Genomic DNA, 19,236 nt, shown 5'->3' with positions numbered 1-19,236 from the left:
CTTACCACTTAGGCTGGGGAACCTGGAGAAGGATGTCTAATGAAAATCTTAAGACCTGAGTGGGAATATAGAGGTGAAGGTGTTCCTTCAAGTACTTTCGAACTTTAAAGTTTAAAACCAGCACTTTGAATTGAGCCCAGAATTGGACAGTGCAGATGACAAACCACTGGCATGATATGATTTATTTTAACAAAATTTAAATAAATGGGTTGAATAAGTATACCACTTACTCAAATTAAAGATGTCTAAGTGGTTTACAGAAGGCAACCTAAAATATTCATGTAAAATACCAATAAAAACAAACATTTAAAAACAAGTAACATAAAAGTTGTAAAAAATAAAATAAGGTCAGTAATTTTAAAACAATTATACTTGTTAAAATCACTTTAAAATTATATGCTGATATTACATGATCATACTTACCAGCACTCATCAGTAATCTTGCCACTCTGTTTTGGACCAGCTGAAGTTTCAGACCATGAAGGCAGCCCCATGTATAATGCATTGCGGTAATTGCGGTAATCCAACCAGAAGCTCACTAGAGCATGGATGACTGGCAAGGTTCATGTCTCCACTAGTTCCAAATCCATAGATCAGAAATTGGTATACTATACAATGGAACTGCATGAAGAAAGTGAGCAGCTACCAGTAATTCATTTGATTTACAACAGTGATTTTCAAACTTTCAGCTGCCACCTTGTGTGAAATGAGAATGTTTCATGGAACATACCCAACACTGCTGTACAGCTATGCACTTTAAGGGTAGATCAGTTGTAGTTAGCAAACTGTTTCCAATAAAGCTTGTCTGCTGTTACTGATATTACTAACTGAGGAACTCAAAGATTCCCCAGAATGCATAGTTTACTTTGGATTCATCTACCGGTACAAAAATCTCTCTATTGTTGTGCTGGGAGAACATTTACCTTTGTGATGCAATCCGAACTGCTGCAGTCTGTTGCTTTATTAGAAAGGAAACTAATCAACACTGATCTATTAACAAACAGTACAAACGTGCTGAGAAATAATGTGCATTATTTTGGTATGCAGGCCGATTTTACTGAGCGCACCCCTGAAACTCTGAGCATCTTTAATGTTCTGTGAAGAGATTGCTAACTTGTGTCTATGGCTAGCTGAGGACTTCTCTATTAAAATGTACAGCCTGTGAAAATACCTTACTTTCAGAAGTTACCAGATAAATTTATTATTATTGGTGTCCTTGTTTATTGGGGAATTGGTTTCCTGTTGATTTCAATGAAGTTGAAAATAGGTGGTTGCATTTCCTAGGTTTGTGTTAAGTTTGTTTATGATATTTTTATCTCATCCTTCCTCCAAAGAGCTCAGGGTATTATACAAGGTTCCCCCTCCAATTTTATTTTTGCAACACCTCTGTGAAATAGGTTAGGCAGAGAGCATGTGATTGGTTAATAGTCACCCAGTGAGCTTCATGTCTGAGTAGGGATTTGAATCTGGATTCCTTTGATTTGAGGCCAACAAGCAGGGGAAGGGGAACCTGTGGCCCTCCCGATGTTGTTGGACTAAATTCCATCATCCCTGACTATTAATCATGGTGGCTGGATCTGATAGCCATCTGAATCCATCAACACCTGGAAGGCCACAGGTTCCGCATCCTTTCTCTAGGCACGGTACCACACTATAGCGGCTGTGGCACAAGAGAAATAATACAGAGTACTGTCATATGAAATCTAGCATATCTTGAGTGCATAAAACAGGCCTCAATGATAAATTATAAGAGGAAAATTATTTACATCTCTCCACATAGGACAGACAACACAAAATCAAACAGCATGTCTTAAATATATTGATTACTGAGCAATCCTAAATAAATGTTCTGGATATTTTGTCCAAGGCAGTCAAGGGTGTCCAAGCAAACTTGCCTGGCAGTTGTATCAATCCCATCTGGTCAGGCAGTAGTGGCCCAGTACTGGGATGTAAAAATTAAGTCTTTAATCTGTGCTGGGACCTGGCCTCACCAGCATTACTTTCCTCTAGTACTTTCACAGCTGCAAACCCCAAGTTGGCCTTTGGAGCCCCTTACCTATGAGGAAAGGTTAAATTGTTTGCATGTTGTTATTCTTAGATCAGTCTTGTAAATAGCCCCACGAATGTTCCTAGCTTCCAACATTTTTATTGTCTCCTAAAAAGCTAGTAGTCATATATTTCTATGCTGATCATGGAGGAGTGGAAGCCCCCTTATATGTGGTCAGCATGGACACAACAACCAACAGTCTCATACTGGGCTAGTAAAAAAAAAGAATGCCTTCAAGTAAGTGAACTAGTGGTAGAGGGAGCCATCTCTCCATCCTCTGCTAGACTGGTCACTCACCTGCATGGAATTCTTTATCACCTATGACTTGTTTAGAAAAAGAAGACTAAAGGAGGTGAGAACATTGTAGAAGTTTATAAAATTCTGAATTATATAGAACTCTGTTCTACATAATATAAGAAGAGGGGATGTCACAAATGAAATTTTATGTATGTTTAGAAAGGAATTAATTTTATGCAATGCAAAGTTTAAATTCTGGAATTCACTTACACAGTATGTGGCAAAACTAGCTTAGCTAGCTTTTAAAAGCGGGGTAGACAATTACATGGCTGTCAACAGCTATTAGCATGCTCTGCCTTCATGGTCAGAGGGACTCTCCTTCTGAATACCAATTGCTAGAAATGGCAGGAGGGGAGAGTGCACTTACACTCAGATCCTGCTTGTGGGCTTCTCACGGGCAAGCTAGTTGGCCGCTGTGAGAACAGGATGCTGGACTACATGGGCCATTGGCCGGATCCAGCAGGTTCTTCTGTTCTTATGATATAAAATGGAACCACCAAGTTTGGTGGCAGCATACCTCCTAATGTTGGATGATGGGGACAAAGAACAGGAGAGGAGTTCTGTCTTGATGTCCTGCTTTCAGGCTTCCCAATACTCCTGCCTACTGTCCAGTATTAGAAATAGGATCCTGGTCTAGATAGAGCCTCAGTCTGATTGAAGAGGGTTTTTCTTGAGAGAGAGGTACTAATTGTCCTTTGGCAGAATCCCAACGGCTGCCAGAGTGCATGTGTGGATATAATCCTGCATCCAGAAATTACAGCTGTCAAGAGGTATTCATATGACATTTCATTGAAAGTGTGAATGAAACATGCATGATTAGATGAATAATGTCATATACTTAAACACAGATGACAGATTTCAAGTAGATGGACTCATTAATCTCTGATTAATGTTAACTAGGTTGTTAACATTGTTTAATGGTTGGGTAACCTCAATAAAATGTTGTTGTTGTACATTGTATATGACACTAACCAAATCTTCTTATAGGGCTAAGCAGTAAAATAGCTATATTGCCTTCAGCGTACAATTTTAATGCAACATTTGATTGTTAATCCAATAAGCAGAACTTGAATCCTGCCAAAACGGAGAGTGGTTCCCTTGTACAAGTGATTGGTCAATTGTCTTCCCTAGATGGGGTTGTGTTCCTTTTCAAGGACAAGGTGCACAGTCTGGGGGTACTTCTAGATCCAGCTCTGTCATTGGAGGCGCAGGTAGCCTCGGTGGCTAGAAGTGCCTCTTATCAGCTGCACCTGGTAAGACAACTGCAATGTTTCCTAGACCAAGAGACCTTGGCTACAGTAATTCACACATTGGTGACTTCAAGGCTGAATTACTGCAGTGCACTCTGTGTGGGGCTTCCCTTGCCTGGAAACTGCAGTTAGTGCAGAAAGCTGCAGCCAGACTGCTGACACGAGTGAGATCCTGTCAACATAAGATAACTCTGCTCAGGGATCTGCACTTGTGGCTGATTTGTTACCAGGCCAAGTTCAAGGTATTATTAGCATATAAAGCCCTTAAAAGCTTGGCATCAGTTTACTTGCACTTTACCCCATATGTGCCTACTTGAGCACTTCAGTCTGAGGAACTGGCACTGTTACAGGTGCCACATAATACTTGTTCTGCACTTGTAAGACATTGCTCATTTAGTGTGGCAGCACCTATTCTTTGGAATTACTTTCCTACTAACATCAGGCAGGTACCTTTGCTGCATTTTTTTTGACACCTGCTTAAAATTGTTTGTTTAGGCAACCCTATCCAGACACATAGAGGTTGATGTGTTTTACTCTTTTTAGTGTATTTCTGTTTTAATTGTTTTTAACTGTTTTTAATTACTTGTTTTTAAATGTTTTTATTGATAATTTTAATGCTTTTTGTAAACCACTTAGAGGTTTTGAACAATCAAGTGATACATAAATTTTGTTAAATAAACACAATGATTTATGTAATACAGAATGGATCAAAGTGTTTGTTGTACTGTCTGGTCTGAGGAGGAGAGAGTTCATTCTTATCTTACTCCTTTACTAATTCCTGGTTCACACAGTCAAAGGATTTCTACACGTGGCATAACATTTGTCATGAGTAATACATGTGTGTCTATACAATGGAGTCATGTGATTTTCCCCATTCAAAAAAGGGGAGGGAAAATCATGAAAAATATACAGGGATGTAAGAAGATAGCAATTTCCCTTCCAACCTGTGTTCATCACAATCAGCACTATTTCAATTCTGCTGCAGTTCAGCTTTGCCAAAAACTGCATTATTTGTCTCATTGTCTGCTATGGCCAAATTTAACACCATTTCATGCAAAGGCCATTCATTCCAATTTTAAAGAAACAGCAGAAAAATAGGGGAGATCATTAATTATGTATCATTTGTAGGTTGGAAAAATATGTGAATACCAATTGTATTTGCTACCTGATTTTTGTTACTGACCACAAAAGAGCATGCAAACTGCAGCAATTTCCACTCCTGTGTCCACTTAGAATGGAATTCTCTGCCATCCCTACTTATGGCTCACATTGTATATTATGGTTTATGGACAGTAGGAGTGCATGTGTATATTCACTGTTTCACTGTACCTACAGAATTCCCTGCTTTGTGACTCTCAGGGATTTTCTTTGGTCAAATTTTATTTTATTCTACTTTGTTGCCTGGCATCTGGTAAAAATTAATCAGAGTATTCGAGCTTCTAGCTGCAAAATACTTAAAAATAATGTTTTCTGATACAGCTGAAGAAGGGCTCTTTCTCTCTCTTTCTTTCTATATTTAAAATATTTCTTACCCACTCTTCATTGCTGAAGCAATCCCAGATTGGGTTACATCAAAATCAAACGCAATTTCAGATGAAATGTTTTTGTGCAACAGATGTTCAGTCAATTGAAAACATTTTCCGTTTCCCTAGATCTTTTAATCATTTGTTTTTGGGGTTCTTTGAAATCTGTGGAAAGAATAACTTTCTACGCTTGACAAGGAGCTGTTGTCAAAAAAATCATTGTCAAGTTATGACCATCAATGTCATGGCATTGAGCCTTTCCCCATTCCTGCATCATGTTGTAGTATATAAGCTGTGCACTGTGTAGTAACATACTGTACAACATAGTTATGTCACAAAACACACGGTGAATTCTCCATGTTATATCAGAGGGAGAACTCAACATGTTTTCAGCATGAGCCCCACGTTATGTAGTTCTACCCTGTGCAATCCCATTCTCTAATATTAGAATGCACGTATCCGATGTTGTATTTAAAGAAAGAAAGTGAATATGCATGGACTATTTCTCTTGGTGACAGAGTTATCCCAACCCCGAATACTCCAATGCATTATGTAAAATCCTGACATTGGACACTGACTAGGGTTGATGTACTTAGGGAGATCCATTTCTATCATTTGCAAAGGCTCTAAAAATTACTTCAGTTGAGACTTTCCTATTTTTCTGACCTTCAGAGTAAATAAGCTATAAAATAATGCCCGATGAACTTGAGCTGGAGGGAACAAACTGCCTTGTAGAGTTTTCCACAGCATCACTCAGAAAATCTGACAGCCTGGCTAAAATCAAAAACAGTTTTTTTCTGGAAATACTTTTTACCATGATAAGAGATGCTGTAACCCGTTCTGAGACCTTATGGTGAAGGGGAGGTAAGAAATCTAAAAACTAATATGTCTCAAGCAGGCTTTGCACATGGATACTACTGTAAAATGCCCAGATTGGCCTACATTTGCAATACTATAGGCGTTTGTGGTGTGTAATGCCTATACCATTGAGCTGTTATTTGTTTGTTTAAACATTTATATGTAGCTCTTCGTTGAACATTCCAGGGTGGGTTACAAAAATTTCCCTAAAAATACAATAAAAACAAACAACAACCCCCCCACACACACAATCCACAGTAGAAAAATTCAAATACTAAAAACTAGGTAATAACAGTAGCAAATACATGAGTACATGTCTTCAGCAAGCTCCAAAAACCAGTCAAGGTTGGCACTTGCCTGATATCTGTTGTTGTTGTTATGTGCCTTCAAGTCGACTACGACTTATGGCAACCCTATGAATCAGCGACCTCCAAGAGCATCTGTCATGAACCACCCTGTTCAGATCTTGTAAGTTCAGGTCTGTGGCTTCCTTTATGGAATCAATCCATCTCTTGTTTGACCTTCCTCTTTTTCTACTCCCTTTTGTTTTTCCCAGCATTATTGTCTTTTCTAGTGAATCATGTCTACCCATGATGTGTCCAAAGTATGATAACCTCAGTTTCATCATTTTAGCTTCTGGTGATAGTTCTGGTTTAATTTGTTCTAACACCTAATTATTTGTCTTTTTCGCAGTCCATGGTATCCGCAAAGCTCTCCTCCAACACCACATTTCAAATGACATCTAGGGGGAGTTGATTCCAAAGGCTAGGTACCAACACAGAAAAGGCCTTCAATGGAGATGTGAAGGCCCAGAAAAAATGGAGAAATATTTGGGGGGAGAAAACCTGCTCTTCCCCCATTTTTCTGTTTTCCCCCCAGACCTTCACATCTCTAGCTCTCTCTTTGGTTGTCAGCAGATAGATTTGTGCAGATTGCAGGATAATCATGAGGGCCTGATCTAATGTGTAGTTTTCAGTGAATGCTAAAGATGCATCTCTTTACATCAGGGCCTTTGGCACTTGAGATATAAGTTTTTAGGACCTACTGTATTCCTGCTGATTGTGATTTGTTTTTAATTTCTTTATAGTACTGAATTTTAAACTGCTGTAACCTGGGACCTGCTGATGAAGGGTGGGTTGTTATCATCATCATCTGCCTATATATGAACAGGCAGGCATATAGAGGAGCAGTTGTTCTTTTAGGTATATTTGACCAGGTATTAAAGTTGATGCAGCGATGTCAGTAAAACTGAACTGTGAATCTGTCACAGTAAAAAAAAAAAAAAAATTAGAGCAATATATGGCTGAATCTAGTCAGACTTAAGGAAATTTTACTTAACAGGCGAAAAAACCCTTGTAGTTTAAGAACATACCTATAGCCAACAGATATTTCTATCAAACTTTAAAAAACAGGGAAATTGGGCAGCTGTAGTGAATGCACCAGGGGAGCAGAAGACCTGACCTCTTCTCTGAGATATTGTACCGCCCTACACATTTGTAAAAATGCAAACACAATTTGGGTTGGTCTTTAACAGTCCAATCTACTTCCTGTGTGGCTTGGGAGAATTTTGTAACACATCCCTCTGAACGTATGGTGAGTGGTAGCAACAACTGCAATCGGCCCAAATAACAGAGAGAAGACATGCCGTTAACGGCATCGGACCGCAATACCTGGCGGAACGCCTCTCCCGCTATGTACCTACCCGGTCGCTGCGCTCGACGTCGAAGGCCCTTCTCCGTGTCCCAACGCATAGGGAGGCACGGAGAACGATAACTAGAGCTAGGGCCTTCTCAGTGGTGGCCCCCGAACTATGGAACGCCCTCCCTGATGAGATACGCCTGGCGCCTTCTTTGTTATCTTTTCGGCGCCAGGTAAAGACCTACCTCTTCGCCCAGGCATTTTAAAAATTTAAAAATTTGAATTTAAAATTGAAAATTTTTAATTATGTTTTATTGTTTATTGTATTTACATCCACTTGTATTTTAACCTGTTTTATTATGCTGTACACCGCCCTGGGAGCTTATTGCTATAGGGCGGTCTAAAAATGTAATAAAATAAATAAATAAATAAATAAATGTGCTGTGCTGATCTTGTTTTAGCAGGGAGGAAGCAACAATGTTAAGACAATTGATATAGTTCAGATAGTCAATTTAAATATGTTTGATTTACTTTGCAAATCGACCCTAACCCTAATTTTACTTTGCAATTACTTTGCAATTTAGTGAAGTTTCCTATAGTACATCATTTTCTTTTGCTTCTGTTTCTGTGAATATGTGAAGTACAGCAACACTTACATTAAAAAAACCTCTTAAAACAATTGTGGAATAATGGCAGTGACTGTTCTGCAGAATAGTCTCCAGAGGACATGAGGAGTGTCTCAGTTTGCACATGTTACCAAATTCTTCTCTGAGCAGGCACATGTAGTCTCCCACCCACATTTAAACCAAAACTGCCCCTGGCCACGTCCACACCAGACCTTTATTTCACTTTAGACAGTCATGGCTTCTCCTAAAGAATGCTGGGAAGTGCAGTTTGTGAAGGGTGCTGAGAGTTGCTAAAAGAGAACCTATTCCCCTCACAAAGCTACAGTCCCCATAAGAGAGGCTGATGTTAAACCCGTCTGGCCACTGGAGCTTTGTCAGGACTAGAGAATAGTAGTCTCCTCACAACTCTCAGCACCCCTCACAAACTACACTTCCCAGGATTCTTTGGGGGAAGTCATGACTGTCTAAGGTGAAATCAAGGTCTGGCATGGGTGTGTACCCCGATTAGCCAAGCCAAACAGCTGTGAGTCTGGCTTTTAGAACACTGACAGTTGGTTCTTACTAAGCATGCCCAACAATATAGTAGACTTAAATGTTAAAATTAATTAAAATCAGCCAGGCATTTTTTTCTCTTTTAAACTGCAGAAGATGAAGGTCAGAGTATGGGACAAGGTCAGTAATAGGATTACAGGTACTCTGTGAAGATGGCTGATTTTTAATTAATTTCAACCAATTATGAGACCACTGACAGAAAAAAGTCCAACAAGGGTCTGGATTTTCCCCCTCTTGTTTTGAACTTTGAACTCTCGATTCTTTTCTAGTGTTTTGTGTATCGTCATGAAAACATTTAGAGGGTTGTTAAAGCAAACGTTTCTGAGTTCAGGACTAGTATGTTTTGTAAGGTTTTGTTTTGAAATGAACTTATGGGAAGCAGCAGAATGGCATGAGGGGTATTTTCAGTTTAACATTGCAGAATGTGAAACATCCATGCTGCCTATAGTATATAGCCACTCTCATGGCTGTATAATATGGTATTAATCTGTTCTGATGCCCAAGTAAGAATTATAGAAGAAAGTGGGGATTTTTTTTCAAGTGTCATATTTGTTTTAACTTTTAATATTATAAATATATGTTTGAATAAATGTAAGTACAAATATATTCCATATAGTTCTGTATTAAAAGTACATCTTAAGTGTTTGTGTAACCTACTCGTGTATGTCACTTTAACAAGGTTGCTTAAATTCAGTGGGAGAGTTGAGGCAGGGAGTAGCCACCATTATGGGCAGCTAGTTTAGTAGGCCCTGAAGAGAAAAAATGATGTAGAGGAGTAGACAAAGTCTGATAAAATTACATCACTTTCAGATCCTGTTGAAGTCTTATTGGGACTTGAATAACAATGGATTGGTATACATGTCTACTCGGAAGTTCCACTGCTTCCAATTGGGCTTGTTCCCAAGTGGATATAGGGTATACTGCAATTCTGTGCTGCCTCAAAAATAAGCCCCAATGAGTCCCTTCGTGCTTTCTCCTAGTGTATACTACTAGAACAGCAGCCTTAGGCTGCAATCCAATACATGTGTACTCAAAAGTAAGCTCCATTCTGTTCAATGGAACCTTCTCCCAGGGAAGTATGTATTGGATTGCAGCCTTAATCTTATAGAGTTGTAGCCAACTAAGCTTTTACTCAAAAGCAGACCCATTGAAATTAATGGGACTGTTAGTCATGTCTGTAATTTCAGTGGGTCTACTCTGAGTAGGACTAGCATAGGCTGCAAACCCCCCAAATTTTCCTCAGTGTAAGGAAATTGGGTCACAGGAGAAATATCACTGAAAGAAGAAAATATAAAAATCTGGGTGAGAGAACTTTGTCTACACTATTCTAGAAATATATTTTTCTGAGGCTTTGTACTTGTTTGCATCTCAGCTGTTAGATTTTGCTGCAGAGCTATGCGAACTATGCCCTACTGTCTTCCTACATTCAGCATTTATTTTCTTGCATAACTGGGCTTTATCATATTCCTTTCTAAGCAGGAACTATGGTGTCTTTAAATTTTTGCTAGAAGATGTATTCTTCTTTTATTGCTTTTTTCTATTTTTGGAAGGTTTCTTTAACATGCTCGCTTATAAAATATGCCTGAAGGAAAGCAAGGATCCGATATATAACCACAAAGTAGGGCTCATGTTGAAATCATGCTATTCTAATTATATCAAACCATTAACATGCCAGACATGTCTGGCAGCTCTAGTGTATTTTCTAGACAGAAGCTCTCAGTCATTAAAACACCATCAGGTAAATCGAAAGAATGTTGCACATTTTTTTGTTTTTAGTATTGGTTGTCAGAATGATGGTGTAGAAACCGGCAAAAGTGACTGGTAATTTGTAACTCCATTTTACTTGTAAAGTATTTGTAACAACAGTTCAAAAAATGAAGTACAAACTAGATGCAGTGGTTTTTTTAAGGTGTATTTTAAGGCTGTTGTGGGTCAAACTAGAAGATATGCAAATGTTTGATCTCTTTTTAAAAATATATATATCCAGGGAGTGTTGGGCATAGCAATTCAGACTGGGTCCATCATACAGGAGCTCATCCCTTCCTCTACAAAGTTTTCCTGACTAAACTCCCCCACCCCAATACACACACACACACACCCTCTCAGTTCTGGATGCAAATAACAGTTTGCTCCCCCCCCCTTTTTGTAAAGGCACACATTTATTTATTTAGCTTATTTATAGTCCACCTCCCTGGGCTCCTACTAGGAGGAAGGGCGGGATATCAATTTAATTAATAAATAAAACACAAATCCTTCCAGGGAGGCTTACAAGCAGCATAACAATGCATCAATACAGTCACAATAAAAATCTCAATAACAAGTCATCAAGATCTTTCCTACATGGTAGTTGGATGGCACCAGGCCTTGTAGGGGAAGGAGACCGTTCGACTGGAACAGGTGCCTGCTTTAATCTTTCCCTCCCTCCTGGAATCTTTCCCATGGGGCAGTTGGTGGTAGATGGCCCTTGCTACATAGCCATGAGTAACAGAGAACACTAAATTGTTGTCTGGAGATTACTTCAATTCTTTTGGAGATTACTTCAATTCTGTTTAATCTACACTGGCTAACATTTTGTTTCCAGGCACAATTCAATTGCTGGTTATTATCTAAAAAGCCCAACTTCAGGCAGGAAGATCAGATTACACCCACAAGCCAAAAAGCAGCATTAGAGAAAAGGAAGGGTGGGGGAGATCACCCATCATCCCAGTCTGGTCCCCTGTCCTAGCTATTGTTTTTAAATTAAAAAATATGCTAATACGATCATGCATTGGAGTGAGTTCAAAGACACCTTGATGCTTAATAATGATTAAGCAGCATCCCCATTTGTTCTTTACCATACACTCCTGTAAATTGCCGCCCTGGGCCCCTGCTGGGAGGGAGGGCGGAATATAAATACCTGTCATTGACTCATGCTGTCTTGTTCAGATTGCTGGCTTATTATGTGCATGGTGTACACTAAAAATATTTTCAGTACTTAATGAAGGCTGGCTTGAGAGGGTTATCAGAAAGGCAAATATATTACTGCCTTATGGTATCTTGTGTCTCTCTTTGAGCCCCTGTGATGGCAATGCAGCAATTATGGGAAAATGTTCAAGTGAGGCACCAAAATGGCCAAAATGCAGGGTGGAAGAGGAAGGATGTCTGTTCCATAGCAACTGTAGAACATTAGAGGGATTGGGGAGCATGTCTAGAGGACCCTGGATACTGGTGGGACATGGTTCTAGGTATGCCTGATCTCTACATGCTCATGAGTAGCAGTCCAGCAGACCAAGAGGACTGAATTCCAATTTATTTAAAATATAGGTTATTTATTTTTGTCAGTAAGGTACAGATCATAGTGCTATAATAAGACTTAGATAGTTGAAGAGATTATCACATTAAGTAGAGATTCTCCATAGCCTTGTAAACATCAGCACATGCTCTTGGCGGGGGTAGCCAACATGGTGATCTCTAGATATTGTTGGACTACAACTTCCATTATCCCTGACCTTTGGCCATGCTGGCTGAAGGTGATGGGAGTTGTAGTCCAACAACATACGGAGGGCACCACATTGGTTATCCCTGCTCTAGGCCCATCTAAACTGAATGATACTTGATGTAAGCCCTGTCCAGTGCACCCATTCCCTGGGTGATTCTTTTCCCTGATACAAACTTAGGTGTGTGTCTTTTGCCACTGTTAACTTCAGATTGTATCCTGAGCTCAATGAAGTATTGAGTACATTGTTTATTTGTTTGTCTCTGTCCAATATTTTTCTTTTGAAAATGGTTATACAATTTTCTTTCTATTATGCTATAAGTCTTCATTTTATATTTTCTCCCATATTGTAAAGAAGGAAAAGAATGTGAAAGAGAGAGAGAAAATTGAAAGTCATAGAAAAATATCATATATGTCATAGAATCATAGAATAGCAGAGTTGGAAGGGGCCTGTAAGGCCATCAAGTCCAATGCTCAATGCAGGAATCCAAATCAAAGCATTCCTGACGACAGATGGCTGTCCAGCTGCCTCTTGAATGCCTCCAGTGTCAGAAAGCCCGCTACCTCTGTAGGTAATTGGTTCCATTGTCGTATGGCTCTAACGGTTAGGAAGTTTTTCCTGATGTGCTGTTGAAATCTGGCTTCCTGCAACTTGAGCCCATTATTCTGTGTCCTGCACTCTGGGACTTCTTAACCTTTTTATTCTGGTAATGGTAAATTCATCAGATAATTCCACTGTGTTTTGTTGTAGATATATAAAATGAAAGAACAGTCAAAGAGATTAATACAGTCAATACATTTTTGAAAGACAGAGTCACTTTCAGGCTTTCTTGCAGAGTTTGTATTTAAGTAAATGGTTATATATGTCTTCCTTTTGGCTTAACCCAGTGCCTTTGGTAGGCCTTTGGCTGAAATATTTTTTCTCTGTTGTTGATAATGTACATATGGTATTTGTTCAACCATACTTAAGACTGGTAGAACACATGTAACATCGTAATATGTAGAACCCAGAGGAGAGTAATAGAAATAACCAGTTTCTCTTGAAAATAAAGTGGAGACATATGTATTGAAGTACTGATCTTGCAGATTAATCTGTTTTTCAAGTAAACAACCACTGTCTAGACATTCTTTCAGCAAAGGGATAAAGTTTTCATTTCAAATATCATTGAGCTGTGAAAGCAAAGTTATGCACAACTTGTTCCTCAGGATTTTTTCATTACTGTTTTTATTACATGTGAGCTTCACCATTTAGTGTCAAAAAAAATGTTGATTTGAATTTTCAGAAAACAAAGGTGTGGGTTGTTCATTTTCAACAGTGTTGTGAGGAAGTTGAGCACTGTTGTTACTGCAACCTCTTCTCAGTTTTTGTATTCTGTGACTGCAAATCACCCCTTCTTTTGTAATTATTAAATTTGTGGCATAGATCATTTGAACACAGATGTGTTTATCCATTTTAGCATATTTGGCAAATATTTATCAGTGCTCTTGTTTTATACATTGATCAGAACAACGTCCTTCTGAAATTGAATGTTAGTATATGCAAGTTGCAGCAAATGATATCAAGTTATTGCAAATAATGCAATGACGTATAGTATAATACATAAACATTTTTAAAAACTAATTGTGTGTTTAAATGTAGCAAAGCTCATAAAACTGGCAAAGTTTTGCTCTCGGTACTGTGGCAGCGGCCTTGCCTTGAGGCACGGGGTGTTAGTACTTTATTTTCTTTTGCCATCGGTGCAGGTGAGGGCTGATGCATACCTATGGATTATTCATTCAGCCATCTGAGGCAGAGCGGTGTTTCTTCTCCAAAATCCCACCATCCCTTTTTTCTTAGAATCATTTTTTTTGCCTGATAAATGTTTAATTTTAAAATTAACAAAGCCTATCCTTTGCTTTCTTTTAACCATAGTAACCCCCCACTGTGCATCAGGAAGCATCATGGGGGTGAGCCTCTTTGTTGAATTTATTGCTCCCCACACCCAGCCTTGTAATGGTTTCTAGTCTCAAGCCAGATGTGGTCTATGGCTATTATGTTAAAAGGCTTCTGCCAGTTTTTCTCCTGTAAATGAGAGCTGCTTCTGGAGGAAGAAAAGCACCACTTATTATTAATTAGGGTTATCCCTTCATGCTAAGATTCAGGTGTTTGTCTCTTACTGCTTGCCATAGCACTCCCTGTAGCACAGAAGCTGCTGGAATTCTTTGCCGTTGCCGTTGTACATCGACCAGCCATAATTACATATATTCACATTCTATTGAAGTGATGGTAATCAACAGCAGCAGGTGTGGGGTTTGGTAGTAGCATGTTAACAGTGGGTAGCAGGGATATTGGCAGGTCCCAGACCTGCTTTGTAATCAGGTTAGGAGTTCAGATCAGAGACCCACTCTAGGTAGATTTAGCTGTTATCCAGTATGGCACATCATACCATACAGCATAGAAAAATGTAACAGATGACTTCTTGTCTTGTCCAACAGTAATCCTTCTCTTAGCTTAGTTGTAACCTAATTCCATCTGGCTCCTCTTGGTCGGTGAGGGAGCATGAAAACAAAGTCTTGGCCTCCTTTTCTTCAGCCCTCAATTGCGAACACAGAATCACTGTGTTTTTGTAGAATTTGAACAGCATATCAAACCTGTAGCTGATTTTGAATCGTTAGAATGGCAAAGGATGAACCATCTCAAAGCTGCCAGACAGTTTGACAGCAGCTGTACAAAATATTAGTGTCTTAATCAGATGTCATTTTGTGCTTTAACTCTCTTTGTTCCCACTTTCAAGCTTCTGGTAAATTAGCTAATATACAGACAAGTTAATTATATATTTTAGCATTCAGCTATGACAGTTCTTTTCCTATAGAATAGGAAAAACATTTTTTGCTCCTTTCTGCCAAAAATAAGTAAGCAGTACTGAAGGTTACATCTGTGGGTCTCAAATTATATACTAATTTGCAGGTAGTTATAGCTGTCATGTTTTCCCCCCCTTTTTTTATTACAGTGGTGTTTTTGATATTTTATGACCATATGTATTCACTAAGGATAGAATGGTGAAGGAATGCCCCTCCATGGGTGCTCCACTGGTGGGGATCTCATCCACTCCAGCACATCCACAGAAAGCTCGAAGGGCATAGATTTCCACATCTTTAAAAGAAATGAGGCATTTTTACTTGCTTTAGGTAGGCTACAATCTTAGCTAATTGCCTAAAAGAAAATAGGGAAGTAGTGAGATACACTCAGGAAGGAGTTCCACAGTATTGATGCAACCACTGAGATGGCCCATGGTCATCTGTTGTACTTCAGAGATTCTTCTGAATATCAGCCTGTCCAGTGTAAACTGGCAAAGCACTACTGATACATCTAGGAAGATGAGCCACCTATGAGGTAGTTAATGATACTCCACCTTTCTTCATTGTTTGCTTTGCATTTCCCAGTTGCCCTGTGATTTCCACGAGCTGCTATACTGACCTTTCCTCCATGCCTGGATATAACCTCATTTCATTTTCATGCTAAAGTGTGAGTGCACAAATAAATAACAATAAAGAGGTTATTTAAGCATTGCTGGTGGCCAGAAAATGTAGGAGTTGCTCTATGCCATAGGGGTACCTTTGCAGATTAAAGGCTGTATTTAAGTCTCTAAAACTGAGTGGAACTTTATTTTGAATAAGCATATTTAAAGATGTTGCCTCATTGTAGGGAGTCTTTATGGTGAAACTACAGTTTTAATGTCTATTCAGATTGCAGAAGACCAATTCCTCAAAGTGCTAAAAAGGACCCACATAGCCTGATAGGCTGTTCCAGTCTGCCAGGTTGTAGTGCAACAAATATGCAGTTGTTACTCATAGATTCCAGGGAGTGAGGTGATATTCAGACATCTTTTTTGATGGTGGTATAACTTGTAGGTATTTTGCATTTTTTATTTTTTTATTGAATTTATATCCCGCCCTTCTTCCCGAAGGAGCCCAGGATGGCAAATACACCAACACAACATTTTAACAAGATTCTTTTAACTATGATTAAGCTGCAGGCTACACTAAATGTGCATCAGGCCCATGCCAGTTTGCATTCAATACTGCATATTTTAAATACTGCAAGTGTTGAGGTAACTTAGCACAGTATACTGTGTACAATGTTAAAAGTCTTTTCCCCTCTACAAAGTCCAGCTCACTAGTTTATCTAATTTTGCTTTAAAAAGCTTGGAGGCAGCTGTAGAACAGAATTTGGAAACTAAAGTAGTACTGAAAAACCAACTTTTTAGGCACCTTTAATATTGTCTTAGTTTTTGCATTTTCCCAGCATTCGTTACACAGTATTTAGTTGCTGGATAAATACAGTTTTCACTCGACGTAGCACATCATCAATTGCATTGGTTAATTACTTGTAATATTTCCAATACGTTCCACAAACAACTAGTACGAAGTACCTTTGACAACATTAGTGATGAATGACATGCCTGCATTTGCAACCTTTCAAAAACGTATTTGTAAACAATGTTTAGACACTGTGCACTCCCTTCCTGTACATTTTTGCAGTGTAGTCTCTTTCATTGTTGTCACTTTTTTTAAAAAAAAGCCATCTCCCCCACTCCACAGTAGTTCCCCACAGTTCATGAATATTTAGTTTTCTCTTCCAAAAACTTTCTTTATTACTTGGAAGCATATGCTGTTCCCCTCCACAATTTTTTAAAACAGTAATATTTATGACATCCTTACTTCCACTCCACAGGTTGCCTGACATGTGAATCATAACTTGTGGTATTGTCCTATGAAGACTAAATCATCAGTGTAGTTCTAAGCTTCTTGTTTGAAGGAGCTCCTTATTATGGTGGTTTGGGGGAACCTTTAATTTTGTATTATTCTGAGAAGCAGTAGCTACATATTGCAGGAAGTAAGGTTGAAAATTCATGAATCACAGGGCAACAACTGGCAGTGTTATTACCGTATTGGAAAAGTACCTGGGGGAGCAAAAGCAACTTATATAGAAAGCAGTCATGTAATCATGTTTCAGATTAGACATTTCTCATGATGTGCCATGAAGGATTAAAACTGCTGTAATGATGTGTCAAAGAATTACAAAGGGAAGAAATCACATTGGTTTCACATGGAGAAAATAATTAAATACTGCATGTTTCTACTTAATGGAAAAATTATTACTGTGATTGAGCTGGGTTCTGATTGAATTCAGGGAGAATGTTCCTCCATTAGACACAAGAAATACAGCATATCAGAAATGTTAATTTCCTTCATATGTTGAGGGAATTGTGTGTGTTATTAAAAGGTCACTTGTTTGTCATAGTGCTTAGAGTTTTGTGGTATATTGTCAACTCAATACAGCAGTTAAGTATTGCACAGTATATTGATGTCTGTTTCTCTGTTTTTGGAAGAGAAATAAAGACAGAAATGCCATGTTTCAGGCAACTTCAGTTGTGTGGTCCAGCCCAAATCAGAACAGACTGTCTCCTTATTCACATGCCTGTGATTATTTCTCCATAAAATACTATACACATAGTCCTTCTCAATGCAGTGATTAGGGCATAGTTGAATGCAATCCAATGATATATAATACTCAGTACTTATGGAGTGCCTTGACGTGTTCAGTGAGTTTTACAAATATTATTCATATAATCCCCATATTACCAGGGGTGGGGGAAGGAAAAGTAAGTAATTTAGTGAAGAAACATAAAAACAGGCAGATAACATAAACAGAGGGAAATAGCTGAATTAAAAATGTCATTCATCAATACAAGCTGAGGACCATTTGTGAATGCATGTGTGTGTGTGTGTTGTAATAAACACACTAACGTATTTTTTCCTCCCTGCAGCTGATGGTGTCTGTGTGTTTAAGTGCTTGGTTAACAAAGACACTGAATACTGCCGTGTGGGAAAAGAGTCCATATTGATAACACTCGGGTATAACAGCGCCTTACTCCAATTCAGATCACATTCTGGTAAGCAATTGATGGCATTAACTGTACTGTATGTGTTTTAAAATTTATATTGCTCTTTACTCTTTGTGTCCTACAGCAAGAACTTTGATACGCTATCTTCACATTCTGTGATTTTTATTCTGTTGGGGTGTTCATGATTAACTGTTACCTTCAATGTTAAACATGAGTGTTAGGGGGTAGATGAAAAGTACAAATAGGATTACTACTACTACTACTCTGTTACTGGATCAACTTCTGTCATTTATTCTAATAGCAAACTCAATAGATGAGTGCCAATAGGATTGTAGCCAGAATAGAGCCTCTGAGAAACAAGGAGGTATCAAATATGCTCATATAAACCTTAGGGGGAAAAACCTAATGGTGCACATAAGACACCCCCTTGAGGACTGAGCACACTCAGTAGTCACAGAATGTAGACTGACAATTGGAAAAGAAAAATGGAAGACATGGGGAGGGGAGGGGCCTGCTCAGAGGGAATGGCTGGCTGGAACTCTAAACAGGACCATTCTGTTTTGGGAAGATGGATACACTGCAACATTATACAACCACAATAGTGTACGATAGCCAGCATGGATTTTTCACATTCCACAATGTTAAATTGAAAATTCCCCCATGCCATTCTGCTGCTTCCCATAAGCTCATTTCAAAACAAAATCTTACAAAACTTATAGTCCTGAACTCAGAAATGCTTGCTTAACAAACCTCTAAATTTTCATGGTGATACACAAAACAGTCAAAATCGAGAGTTCAAAGTGTAAAAGAGAGAGAAAAAATCCAGGCCTCTGTTGGACATTTTTCTGTCGGAGTTCTCATAATTTGTTGAAATTAATTAAAAATCAGCCACGTTCACAGATAACCTGTAATCCTATTACTGACCTTGCCCCATACTCTGACCTTCATCTTCTGCAGTTTAAAAGTTAAAAAAAAAATGCCTGGCTGATTTTAAGAAATTTAGCATTGGAGTCAATGATAAGTGCAGGTATGCTTAGTAAGACCAACTGTCAGTGTTCTGAAAGCCAGACTCACAGCTGTTT

General features: G+C 38.7%; 1 protein-coding gene across 3 annotated transcripts in view; it reads left to right on the top strand.

The window, feature by feature from the left end:
- Window positions 1-19,236, top strand: part of LOC133385633 (histone-arginine methyltransferase CARM1-like) — a 161,944-nt gene that overhangs the window by 13,673 nt on the left and 129,035 nt on the right. For all 3 annotated transcript variants that reach the window (XM_061629058.1, XM_061629074.1, XM_061629065.1), the window contains exon 2: window positions 18,077-18,202. In XM_061629058.1, coding sequence (XP_061485042.1) covers window positions 18,077-18,202 — 126 coding nt within the window. The remainder of the gene's footprint in view (window positions 1-18,076; window positions 18,203-19,236) is intronic.

This window comes from Rhineura floridana, chromosome 1 (genome assembly GCF_030035675.1).
Source record: "Rhineura floridana isolate rRhiFlo1 chromosome 1, rRhiFlo1.hap2, whole genome shotgun sequence".
Taxonomy (NCBI): domain Eukaryota; kingdom Metazoa; phylum Chordata; class Lepidosauria; order Squamata; family Rhineuridae; genus Rhineura; species Rhineura floridana.
This window is presented reverse-complemented; position numbering and strand designations above follow the sequence as displayed.